General features: G+C 39.9%; 1 protein-coding gene across 1 annotated transcript in view; it reads right to left on the minus strand.

Moving 5' to 3' along the window:
* The window catches only part of TMEFF1 (transmembrane protein with EGF like and two follistatin like domains 1), a 120,434-nt gene that overhangs the window by 36,614 nt on the left and 70,135 nt on the right, over positions 1–13,685 (minus strand). Inside the window, exons 2-4 of the mRNA XM_062608963.1 lie at positions 13,018–13,127; positions 8,640–8,769; positions 2,079–2,105 (exon numbers count right to left, since the gene is read on the minus strand). Coding sequence (XP_062464947.1) covers positions 2,079–2,105; positions 8,640–8,769; positions 13,018–13,127 — 267 coding nt within the window. The remainder of the gene's footprint in view (positions 1–2,078; positions 2,106–8,639; positions 8,770–13,017; positions 13,128–13,685) is intronic.

The following is a 13,685-nucleotide window of genomic DNA, read 5'->3' on the forward strand; positions in this document are numbered from 1 at the left end:
CGGAAGATTAGTTAACTGTTCTGCAGAAGTACACCCCAACATCCAGTTTAGTGATGAAGGCGGATGGGGACAGTACTAATTCAGTGCGTCACAAATAGCTCAGATGTATCCAAAAAAGTTCTAAGCAGGATTTTTAATTTCTGGTTGTTTAAAATATTATTTCTATCTGACATTAAGCACTAAACCAAAATGTTTTCACACTGAACAGAAGCAGGAGCACTTCAATTGGCCCAAAGGCACTCAGAAGATATCCAAATAGATAAAGGGCTAACTTCACAAAACTGCTGCAGGAGGTGTACACCTGGGGCCAAGGGACTAGATTCAATTCTTTTTGCTTGAAGTGAACTGAACCTACATATTCCACCTTCCAAGATAATGCACTAACCACTGATACAAGGTAGCAAGGAGGAATCACCAAATCTCCCCAACTGGTGTCATTCTGTTTTGTATAACTAATTAAAATTCATTAGCATGCTGAGTCCCAGCTAACAAAGCCTTTCCATAGGGTGTATCATTCCAATTGCTCTTTTTGTCCCAGGTTCAATGAATATTTTAAGTGAGAACAAAACCAACAGCAGTGACAAAGGGAGACCCATTCCTTACCTCTCTTACCAAGAGATGGTGGGCCTGGAATAAGTCTCCTGCCCCAGATCAAGCAATGAGTATATTTGAACACAGACCTTTCACCTTTCCAGTGAGCAGCCAAGCAACAAAATATATGCTCTGGACTACTTTTCTCCAAACTGTTCATAAAATCACCCAAAGAATCCCCACATCTGTCAGTCAGCCTCCAATCTCTTCCAGACCAACATAATAACATTTACAAGAGACTTTAATGGGGATTTTTGTATCCAATTGGGAAATACTGAGGAAAAAAAAAAAACAACAGCATTCAAATGCTTCTAAAATTGTTCCGAAAATAAAAGTCAGATGTGTACTAAATTGCTGTCATCTGTCTCTTATAAGAACTGCATAGCAGTACTGAGGCACTCACAGGGAGCAGCTGTATTGGAGTTAACAGGCTGAGTAAAGAAGGGAGGAGAAGCAAATAGAGCCTGGGAAAGAACATGATGTAATCTCAGGAAGAAAAGCTTCAGAAAAAAGTCACCAGAGAAGGTAAGAAGAGGAAGTGTTGGAGCAGAAAAAGCCACTGCTTCAAAAGAAAACAAAGGTGAGATTGGCCATGTGCTAGCAGCAGCCCAGGAATTTACTGATAGAGAAGGAAATGCCTCCCCTTTATTCAATACAGGAAGAAAGAAGGGGGTAGCTCCTGATTTTTGGAACGTTAACTCCTCTGTTTATCTACACAATGATACCATTGATCTTTCTCCACAAAAGCACATATTCATGTAGCTATACAAGATTTCTGAGTATGAACTACAACACTTTCTTAATGCAAAAAAAGCCTGAAAATAAAATAGCTTTTCCATGTCCATGTATATCTATATCGCACAGCTTTCATTCTACATGTATTCTTGCTAGTAGTACCAAAGATAAAATTAAGATAAAATTATGTTGGGTTGTTTTTTTAAATCCTTGGGAGAAGGTTAAGATGCATTCAAAGATAGGAACACTTCTACTAGTACCAGCTGTGCTACATCCCCTCTTCGACTATACAACTTTGAATGGACACAGATCAAATATTTCATAAAAACAGGTATCGTAATGCACATTATCTATTTTAAGGAAACATGTTTGACCAAGGATAATGTAGTAACCAGATGTTGTAGACACTAAGGAAATGAAGGCCAAAAAAATTTGCAGATAGGAATTCATTGTGAACAGATATTTCCAGGAGCATAATACAGGTGAAATAGGGATCTATACTGTTGGCAACAAAGGAAAAATGTATATAGGTCAAATCTGAAAGAACATTGGTCAAATGCACACTACGACCTATTCCTGTACAAATACTATTCTGAGATGGTCAGATAACCCTGCAAAGTTAAAGCTTATTTTCAAGTTGTCATAAGTTTTGTTTAACTCATGCACTGTTCAGCAACTATGCATATAAAACTGACACACATAGAGTTAAAAAGAAAGAACAAAGGCAAGCATAACTGGGGCTTGGTACTCACCTCCTTCTCCTGACCCAGAGCCGTTATCTAAAAAATAGAGGGAGAGAAAAAAAGAAAGCAAATGAAAATATTGCTCCAGGAGCAGCAGTTTGCTCAGGAACTTGTCACTGTAAAAACATTACACAGGTGTTACATTTCATGAGCCAGGTGTGAAAACAAACATCCGACATCAAGTCTGGCCTCCTTTAATACAGCTTGTTCATGCTTATCGTGCCCTACTCTCGGTCTTCCCTGTCAAGATATTTTTACACAAGGAACAACACCATTCAGTACTGAAAACTAAATTGCTTTCTTAGCCTTTTTTCAACTGTTAGAGATTAAAATTTGTTAAACTCAAAAGAGATGAAAGGTACAGAGTGTGGTTTTTTTTAATATTTGGGGGCTTTACCCCCTGGCCCTGGGAGTGTTACACAAAGGAGCAATAAATAAATCACCTGACTGCAGAAGTACATCCAGAAGAGTAGTCCTCAAAGTAAAGTTAGCTTAAGTCATATAACGACAAAATAGCTCCTCTCAGCTGAGTCAATCACTTCATATAAGGATGCTCTACCAGCACAGTTATGTCATTGACATTAGATTGACTGGATTAGCATCTGATGAGTGACAGCTTGTGGCTGCATCCCCTTTGCATTAGCAGTTCAAGTGTCAACAGGACTTTTGCTTCCTCACCACCCTAGGCCAACTAACTCCAACTCAGAGCATTACGGAGCTGGCTAGGGATTTTGCACAGGGACGTGCATCCCACTGGGCAGAGCTCTGCATGTGTCTTCAGTTAGCATGGCAGTAAAGACCAGCCCTTAAAAATGTTCTGAGTCACAAAACTCTCCCATCCTTTCTTGCTCAAAGGAGTTGGAGAGGATGAGATGGCAACTACTGTCAGTGAATTGTTCCCCATCGCTGTTAGCTCAGCTTCTCTGAAAGATGAGAAGAGGAGGAAAGCACACACCTGCTCATCCCACACCTCTCCTTTTATGTCTGCTTTGGTGATGGAGAAGGCAGCTGAAGTTATTTCCATAAATCTGAAAGAAGAAGGAGACCAGACAGAAAGTGGAGTCTTCCTTCAACATATGAGCTCATTGCTCACACTGGAGGAAAAACCAAACCCCTTGTTTGCTCACTTCCCTCCCTGCCTTTTCTTTAAGGAGCTATATTTCTAAGAATAATTCCTTTTAGGGTATGGATGGAAGTGTGAAATTCCATGTTACTGGGTCACTTCACACATTAAAAAATAATCTCCTGTCACATGGAGTACCAGGAATAGAGAGGTTTTTTTCCTCTGCTTAAATTTTCCTTTCTTTCCTCCTATACTACTGTTCTGTGTCTAATAGACTGAGCTTATCACCTTAGAGAAACGAATGCGAAAACAGAAGGGCTCTTGTTCCATCTATAGTGACCCACTTTACTGACAAAGCAGACAATCTCTGATAAAATGTCACTGTTGAGTCACTGAGGAATATGCCATCTGATGCGGTACTGCTTCATTAAGAAATTTGAAAGAGTAAAATTTGCTTATATGAGCTAAGTATATAGGCTTATTTGTAGTGATGGAATTGTGTCATAAGCTGTTCTGGGGGAGAGTAGGCTGACCTACAAACATGCACCACTTCGGCATGTAATTCATAGTAAAAACAAAGGCTAAAATGTCTCAAAGAAGCTTGACCTGTTCCGTGCTTTTATTTCCAGTTCTCACTCTGCTTTCCCTTGTGCATTCAACCCCAAGGTGAGAAATGCCGCTCAGCTCCAGCATGAGGGGCTCCAATTATACCGTGAGGTGTGTATGTGTGCATATATGAGGTTCAAGGGAGGTATCATCACAAACACAGTCCAAGCTGTAACGAGACAGCCAAGTAAATGATGGAATTGATGCTAAGACCACCTGTTCCTATGGGTCATTGGTTTGATATAGTCCACAGGCAACTCTGTCTCCACTTGGCAGAACGTCACAATAACAGAATAGAACCATTTAAGTTTCTTTGAGCTTTCAGGCCTCAAGAAACCATAAGGAAGAGTGTGACCCTCTGTAACACTGAATCATTTTCAACTTTTCACTAGGAGCCTGTGCCTCCCCTCCGAGGCTAGGATCTATGCTAGGACTCCTGTCTCCAAGGTAACTGTTCTAAACTAAGCTGGTGTTCCTGATTTTTCCTAAGCCTTGGCTAGGTTTTCCCAAGCAGCTGCTGGTTAAAAAAGTAGCATTTTTGCAAGCTTACTCAGAGAAGCAGCCTTGCTCTTTTTCAGCCCTTCACCAATTCAGGATTTCCAAAAGTGGTCTCCGTGCACCCAGAGCTGGCAAGAAGATGCTCAAACAAGTGGGGAAGCTGGATAGGGATAACATCACCCCAGCCAGAGGTCAGTAATTAGAGAGTGGATGGCTGACCTCTCTCTTTATTTAAACCACCCTTTTCCAAATAGGCTTATAAAAATAAGCTTATACACAAATGTACAGGCCTCTGCTGCGAGCTGCTTTTATTCATGAGGGAGTTTCAGGATAAAATGGGTAAAGAAGCACTTGGATCAGACACTGCACCTGAATGCTGTAAGCACTAGGCTACAGTCAGAATCGGGTTTTTTTCCCAGTTCTTTCTTAACAGGAGACATTTCTGCACTGTGGGGCTGCTCCGGTGCCTAGGCAGAAGGCACACTCTCCAAAACCAAAAGAGTCTCATTCAAGAGGGATGGCTTTTAACTCAAACTAGCATGAAAATTGAACCCATCTTTCCCCCCAAAAAAACCCAGCTCCAAGCTGCTAAGTAGAAACAGGAGGACAAACAGCCCAGTGACAAATTTTAAGCAAGCAGACCATTCCATGAGCCACTCCTAAGAGAATAATTCCTTAAATCTAATGGAGATACCGTGTTTGTTTCTAGTTCTGCAAAGAGCTTGCTTTTTTGTTTTTACTTTAGAAATCCCAGCAGAAAGCAATGAACTGTGCCTTCCAAATATATAGACTATACTGAGAAGCTAAAAATACAATATATCAAGTACTACATCATTGTGTGGTTACATTTTCATGTGCATATAATATAAACCTGGCAGCAGTCAAAGTTGTAGCTCTGTGTGCGGGCTAACAGGAGCACATATTCTTAGAAATAAGTTGTAAAGGTCTATTTCTTATTTATGAAATCAGTTTAATTTTCTTTAAACTAATAAAAGATGGTAAGTTCACCAACAAATGGAGGCAGAAGAAATCAAGGAACTTGGTAACACTCCTCTTCAATGCTCTGAGCAACCTGCCTGAACTCTCTTCCTGGTTTCTTAAATCTGTTTAGCAAGCCAGTTCAGGATAACTTCTGGTAGAGAATAGTATAACATGAACAAATTTCAGTGTAACATCACCCCTTGTGAACCAACCAAGTCATCAGATCATCAGTAAGACCAATGATGCTATGAGTTTGGCAGAAGCCCTGATGTGGGTATTGCCATCTCCCCCTACCCTGCTGCATGTCCTTTCTCTGCATTTGGTTGTGGGCTGAACTGCAAACAGGGAACTGAGAAGGGTAAGAAATAAAAAAGAAAAAGGCTGGGACAGTGCTTTGATCTTGTTCGCAACATAATCCTACAAAGCAAGGAGGAGAAGCTGTAAAAGGTAGGAAGTACTATAAGCAAGGACTTCGCTTTGCAGACCTCCTTGTCTCCATCTGGTCATGGACTGGATGATTCCTTTGTGAATACAAAAGGTCAGGTTAGCTGTAGACCAAAATTGTGTGTAGTTTGAATTGTATGTAGATTTCTTTATGCAGTTTCTCTAACGCTGCATTTTACTCATTTTCCATGTTTCTTTGTACATTGCAACATGGGGCTACATGCATAGTCTAAAACCCACAGACCCTCATCACCCATAACTTGTGCCAGGTAAAATTAGGAATAGTAACACGTCTGTAAATGCTGATATTTGATAAAAGAACCCCACAATGTCCCTTCATTGAAAAATGGGCTTTGACAATGTTAAGTTTGGTATGCAGTCCTGAAAATTTCAGCCATACATTCTCTTACAGTTCTCCAAAACACCATTTTTAATGTCAAAACTTGCATTTTGTTCATTCCTAAAGCACCTGTAGTTGAGCCTTTTTTTAACTTTGCCTATTTTAGGGTCTTGCAACTCTGACAGCACTTGGACAAAAGAAATGAATATATAAATACGGTGCTCAATCACCCATGAGCGCAAAAATTTAATCAAAATATTACCTGCCAAGAAATAGGTCTGACTAAATCAACAGAGTCTGTTCCAGTGTTGCTGCTTCAGAAGGCATCAACCTCCAGCAAATGGGAAGTGTTTCACTCTTGTATGCGATTCAGAAGTCTGATGTGCTTCAAATATTACATAGTTGTTACAACACTGTGGGGGAATTTCATCCTATTGTCTCAGAGTGAGACACCACCAGGATGAAGCTTTGCTTTGAAAAACTGAAACTCTGATAGGAAACCAGCAAATCTGTATTTAGCTCCCAATGAGGTCCCAGAACAAGGCATTTTCATAGCAAATTTGGAAGTGCTCAGTGAAACTGAATGAGAGCCTTAAAGGATATTTTAATTTTGGCATTTGATTCTCCATTATATGTGTAGCAGATCAAGGGTACAAATGCTTTGACTCTTCAATGAACCATGACCCTAGGAGGGGCAGGAAGAGCTTCCAGGTGACAAGTTTTATCATCTGATATTCTTAGGCTAAACAGAGAGCACTAGACACTCAGGGAACAGCAGGTACTGTTCTGATACAGCTCTGCTGAACCACCTTAAATTGCATCAGTGCAAATGCAGTTCTCAGGCTGAATCACACCCTCAGTTTCAAAAACATGTTTTCAGTGCTTGCTGGTCAGCTGTGTCTCAGCATGTCTACAACTATTACACTAAGTGCTAAAAATTGTGCTGTTTCCTGGGTTTATGTAGGACTTAAAGAAAAGGAGAGGAAGGTTAAAAAAGAAATCCCAGACTAGCTGAGTAACCTAGGAATTAGCTGCCAGCAACCTGAGGCTGAGAAGAATTGTTTTTTCATTTCAAAAAGTCTTTTTCTTAGTAGGGTGGAATGCATGCAAAAAAATAACACTTTTTTGTTGTTCCCCAAACATTATCCCAGTATTTTATTTAAGTGAGGATAAGGAACTTCTGAGCTGTGAGTTTGTTTCTTAAAATAATTTCAGCATGAAATTAAAAAAAAAAAACAACAAACACATACTCTCAGTTCAAACCTTCATACCCCTTGGCTATTGTTCCAGGAATATGTGAGTGCTCCAAGACTGCAATGCATTTTTGTCCTATTTCTGACTAGAGATAACTTACAGTTGTGAGATTGGGAAAGAAGGTAGCTTCAGTCATCTGCCTTAGGTATGCTGGAATTATGTGGTTGAGCTGGGCACAAAATACAGGTTTCACTCAGTATTAGGACCAACAGTATTAGGATTGTTTTGGAGCTTAGTAAACAGCTCCTAATCTCAGCATAGGTCTGTGCTGCAGTCAAAGGCATTAGAGCAGCATGTGTAAAAGACCCATGTAGCATTTAAATGAGGTAGCTCTGAGACTGGCAGCAGCAAGGACTTGGCCTAGGTACACTGCCCATATACTTACCCTCATTTCCATGTAGGATGTTGCAGCTATTGGTGAGCTCCAGGCTCCTACTTCTAAATCATCAGCAATATCTAGACTAGCCAACATAAAGGCAGCTAGCAGTGTACACCTGACCCATGGTCATGCTTTTGGCTGCCATATAGATGTAACCTTGCCTATGTTAATCCAAGTAACTATTGTGTATCAAAAGATGAGGGATTTCCCACAATTTATTTTTTGTGTGTGTTATTTATGTACCAAAGAATGCAATTGTTGATGCTATTGAGTCATTTAATTCTGAGAAAGCTAGCCGTGTGTCTCGTCTTGCCAGCTTTGAATCTGTCCAGAAGTCCAGAAGACATCTGGTGGCTAACATTCCTGTGTCCAAGTGCATGTTGCAATATTCAAAACAGTGAAAACTTGTCCCATGTATTTTAAGTGTGTGGAAAATCTGTGTTTTAAGTGTGTGAAAAGACAGAAAATGCCAGTCCATTAGAAACAAGAGGTACAATGAATTTGTAACAGTTACGCATCCTTTCAGAGTAATGACCTAAAGTGAAATTAGTCAAAGATGGTGCCTTGGATACAGGTCAAGTGGCAGCCAGGACTGTCAGTGCCACTTGCTGATTGTCACACTAATTCTCTATGTCCAAAAAATGAGTCCTAAAAAAATGACTAATTTGGAGTCTGCTCCAAATTTGTAAGCCTTTTGATGAATATCAAGGCTCCTCTATACATACAACAGAAGCATTCACTAACTATTTTCTCAGATAAAGTATTTTTACTTTTACTATTTGTTTATTAACCTGTTAGCATATCAAAAGATATATCAGATTTCTTCTCTATAGAAACATTCCACTGCTAAAGAGGATTGCTAAAAGAAAAGAAAAAGAGGAACATTTCCACAATATTTCATTCTATGAAAAGCGTGAACATTAAAATCTCTGGAATTAAGGGCAAAACTAAAGAGCTAACCATATAACTTTGTTCATTAGTGACACAAAGTGATGTTTTACATACCAGAATAACAAGGTCCTCTTGATACCACTGTTATCTCTTTCTGATGCTTGCAAGCAGCTCTCCTGAGGAAGCACTGATTTTGGTAAGTGTCTCCATTTGATCCACAAACAGGAATATAGTTTGTGTGACACTGAAAAAGAAAGTATAAAGTAACTAAGTCATAAAAAATCATGAGATTAATCTCAACTGCATATTAACATACAGGAAGATAGTTGTGTAAATATGAATTATTAGCAGCAACTTTTAACCCTGTTCACTAAAGAAAGACTTGAAATATATTAGTTTCTCAATATCATTGTATTCCTTTCGGATCACTGAAATAATAGTCCAACTCCATAAGGGCTGAACATAAGAATTCAGTAGAAAAGATTAAAAGAACAAAATAACTCTGGTGGGACTTGGTACTGTCTAGAGGGAATATGACAGGCATCTAGAAGTATTTGAAGGATAAACACTGAGGAAAGACAAAATTTCTTCAAGATAATACAAGAATGTATGACTGGGTACAAGGGACTGAAACTGAGCAAAGGAAAATTTAAGGTGAACAGTGCTTAAGGGGAGACTTGCTGATCTTTTTGGCCACGGAATGATCTTTCAAGAGAGATAGAAATTAATCACCATCCCCATTAACTTAATGAGTGTCATGAGTCTGTTTTACTTGGTCAACAATTATAATTATGCTTTTGTATTACTATACTGAAAAAATCAAGCTCAAAGTCAGTAGCACTGGTGCACTTTGTAAGAAGAAAGGAAGAAGAGAATATTTATCATTCAAAATGGCTTTGGTAGGAGCAGCCTGTATTTTGCTATTTTCTTGCATTCTAAGAAAGATGGATTATATACCTCTTGTACATATAATGTGCATTAAAATGCTGGGAAACACAGTGAGACCACTAATCTGCCTAACACCTGCAAGTGCTGCAACACTCCCTACTGAGCTGGAATTCCAAACCCCACTTCACTGCACAGAAAAAGAGACATTGCCCTGTTTGGGTCTGCAATGGTAACTGTAAGTCCAGACATCTTTTCCATCTTCAAAGCCCCAAGGCAACAAGAAGCAATGAGCAAACATACAGACTAGCCACCAAATTTCTTAATCATACAAAGTGTATGATTAAACTGGTACAATTCAACCAGTGAGAGTTCACACAGTTAAGTTAAACTGCCCCCAAAAGGGCACGAGTTTCTTCTCCAAATTCTAAATGACAGTCTCTGCCACAACAGTTTCTTTATGCTTTGGCATACACAAACCTCAAAATACTCAATCTTTAAAACATAATTTTGAAGGGAATTATCCTCCCTCCTTTGTCATCCTGCTATAGATGACCAACTGACAATGAACTAAGTATGCATGGACAGAAATAAGTCATGCTGCCAGGTCTGAATATTATTTCTAACAGCGTTGTAATACTTTCCCATAGTAAGTAGCTCTCAAACATCCAACCACAGCCATCAGTCCTGTCACATCTCATTCTGAACAGTCACTTCAAGGGAATAATTAAACAGGCAACTCTTGAGGGGTACTGTACTTTTTGATACATAATTCTTTATTCAATCTTAAAGTTGCTGTGTGATGCTTTATAATTTCAGGTTTCTGTCCTGAAGATAGAAAATGAGAGGCAAAGTGATTCTTTTTTTACAGTTTGATAAGCCTTTAGCAATTTGGTACAGGACAGCCAAAAGTACCCATGCAAACATCCTTTAGGAGTAGAGTTGTTTTCTTCTGAGGAAATCCTCTAATAGCTTGAATGACCAAGAGGTAAAGCATCTCTTCATGGATGGGATCTGCTTTCCATAGTGTACCATGGGAAAATCCATCCAAGCTCCTTCAATGCTGCGTGATTGCAGGATGCCCAGCATCTGAAGAGATGTAAGGTTTACTCACTATGTTCCTTTTTCTATCCTGTCTTATTAAAGCAGTTATCTTATTAACCCATTTGCTGTTGAGCCTTTTTTATTGAGATCAAAAGAGCCCCATGACAGCTCTTTCTCACCTCACCTTCACCCACCAGCCCATAACACACTCACTAGGTGTTGATCAGTTTTAATTTAGGTTTTAATTGAACATCATTCAAAATATAGCAAAAGATCTTTCCAAAAGCTTGGTAAGTGTGTGTTACCCCCCACCTCCTAGTCAGGCCTCCTGTCTAGGCCTGAAGGAAGTCAGGATGCCATCAAGGTCACTGCAAGCAGAGCATAACTGAACCCTTCAGCACTTCTCCTGCCATCTAATGTGTAAATCTGATTCTGGGGAGTCAAACTTTGGTATCTGACTTTATGACTTGGCAAGAGAAAGCCTACACGGTGTTCAGAAAGGTTGAGGCCTGCAGAGCTCTTGCTGACACAACATTATAGCTGTTCCAACGATAACACTGAAATTTGGCAGCCACTCATCTCCAAGGGGGATCCTAGGAGGGAAAACTAACACTCATTAATTTTAGAAGACCAAACAGTGGAGAAATGATGCCAGGCCAGAAGTGGGAGCAGATAAGGATGAAGAGGAAGGAGAGGAGGTGCCTGGAAAGAAGATGGAATCAATACGCATTTTTGTGAGGAATAGGAAACACACTTCAGGGAGAGCAGGCTGATATCCCCACCTCTTCCTTTCATCACATGTTCAGCTGAACCACTGTACACAGATGTGTCTGATTTCTTTCCAAAGCATTGCAATGTCAGAAAAATAAATAGCTAGCTATCAGATAGTCTCACACACAGAGAACCTAACAGTTTGGACTGGGTGTTTCTTGCCTGGGACATTTTGGTGCTGCTAGTTGCAGACAAATAACTGAGGTTGAGAGGTATAGGAAGAATTTAACCGGCAATTTCTGAAAAATACAATACCTTCTCCTCATCCTTAGACTTTCCTAAGAGTACTGGATAAATTTTCCAAGAAATACAAATAAACTCATATGCAGCCTAAAAATAAATGGTTTTAAAAATGGGCTCTTTGAGACAAAGTATCAGCTTATCACATGGGTTAGTTCTTTCTGAATTTTCATGACCTCAATATTAGGAAGTTGTATAATTTACCACCTGCAGAAAATAAATGAAACCTTTGCTTAGCCTAGGGTTTCATTTCTATTTCTTGTTTTTTTAATCATTACTGTATTTTAGTCTCATCATCTTTCATGAATAAAAATTACAGAGAGAGTGAGGGGTGTTGGATAAATCTCTTGCATGAACGTTTTCTCCCTTTAAAAGGCAGTCAGATCTCATTGTTCTGGGATCTAAGCTGCAGAATGCCCCAGCGTAGGTACCCACCTGAACAACACAACATCAAAAGCCAGCTCTGAAACACTGGAACCCAAAACCAGTGTAAGATCACATATGCACTGTTGCTATTCTGGTTCCCCTTGATTTATTATTTATTGGAAACAGAACACACGATTATTTTTAAAACACTGAACGACAGCCCACGCCAGGGTTGGCTGATAACACTGCCACCTCTTCCAGTTTTACCAACAGTCTCGTAATGCTTGACACATTTGTCCTGACTATACATTGTAAACAGAAAGAACCTCAAAGAAGAAAGTATTCTCTTTTCTGCAAAAAGTCAGGGGCGGGTGGAGAGGAAGGATTGCCATGACAGTCATAAAAACTGTAAACTAGAGGCTCAGAAACCAGCAAAGCAAACTGAGCTTGCTATTTACCACGTTTTAAAAGTTCAGGGGATGTTTTTATCAAATTTCTGCCCTTTTTTATTTTCCTGAGTGGGACTAAATCACTGTTTTCATTCATAAACCTTATGATCACTGGCGCTCCTGTTATTATCTGATTTTCAAAGTGCTTAAGATTTTCCTGAGTCTTATATACCACATTTAGCCACCAGCAGGGCAGGAAGAGTCATCCACATACTATGTATGGAAAGTAAGTAATCCATAATAAGTACCGCATTTAAATTACAAAGCTCCATCCTGTGTGTGTGACAATGCTTGGCCGCTCTGCTTCAGGTCGCCTTCCCTCCCATCTCAGGTCTTGGGGCAGGATGAGACAAAGTGAGGGGGCAGAGATGGTTGTTACCTAGCACTTCCCACCTCTGCTCATAGCACCCAGCACGTGGTGGCCCTCTGTTCTTCCTCATGTTGCTCTGTGCTGCTGCCTGCCTGACTTACCAAAACCATGCAGGGAGCTAACATGACACTATACTCTTCACTCCCTCCCCGAGCAGACCCTGGTGAAGGTCAGTCATATACCATCCCAATCAGTGCCATTAAAGAGGGAGTTTATGGTTAGACTATATAAGCCTGTTGAGGAGCAAAGTTTTTACCAAATTTCTACCAATTTTTTTCCAATTTTTTCTATCAAGTTTCTACCAAATACTTCAATACACCTGAAAGATTGGCCAAAAACGGCAAACAAAAAGGTGAGCAGCCCTTACCTGGAACTGACACGCACATTTCAAGCCGTCGCCCTCTTCCTTGCACACTCCTCCGTATTTACATGACGATTCATCACACACTCTTACATCAGATTCCCTTACATTTAACTCTGCAATAAAAAAAAAATAGAAAAAGGAGACAGAAAAGAAATTGTAAGATCAGTAATTATGGGACTTCCTTGTCCTCAAACCCACTGAGCCCCACCACTGCCTTAAACCATTCAGAAATTAAAGGAAAAATGCCAAAGCTGGCCTTGCCCACATTGCTATCCTTCAGACTAACAATAAACCAAAGTATGTTAAAACTGTTATAATTTGCTTGCATTGTAGGACCCAGACTAATGAACCAGAGTCCTCTGCTTTAGCTGCTGCATAAAAGCATGGAGCACAAATGCAGCTCCTGCCTCAGTAAGCATACAGCAGAGGTACAGATGGCAAGATGGAAACCAAAGGCTCTACACCTCAAATGCATAGGCACTAGCTCCAGCACAAAGGTTGCTTACATGGCTTTAAGCTCTTTTGGCCATCACAGCCAAGGGCAGTTTTAAAGCAGGATAAGGACATTCTTTTGAAATAACTATTTGATTTGAAATATATATAGGAGAGAGAGACCAAAAGAAGGCACTGCTGGGATAATGGAAGCTATCAGTGTTAGCCTAAACGTGACC

Source organism: Pezoporus occidentalis, unplaced genomic scaffold (genome assembly GCF_034315485.1).
Source record: "Pezoporus occidentalis ecotype Australia unplaced genomic scaffold, CSIRO_AGI_Poc_V1 ctg132, whole genome shotgun sequence".
Taxonomy (NCBI): Eukaryota; Metazoa; Chordata; class Aves; order Psittaciformes; family Psittacidae; genus Pezoporus; species Pezoporus occidentalis.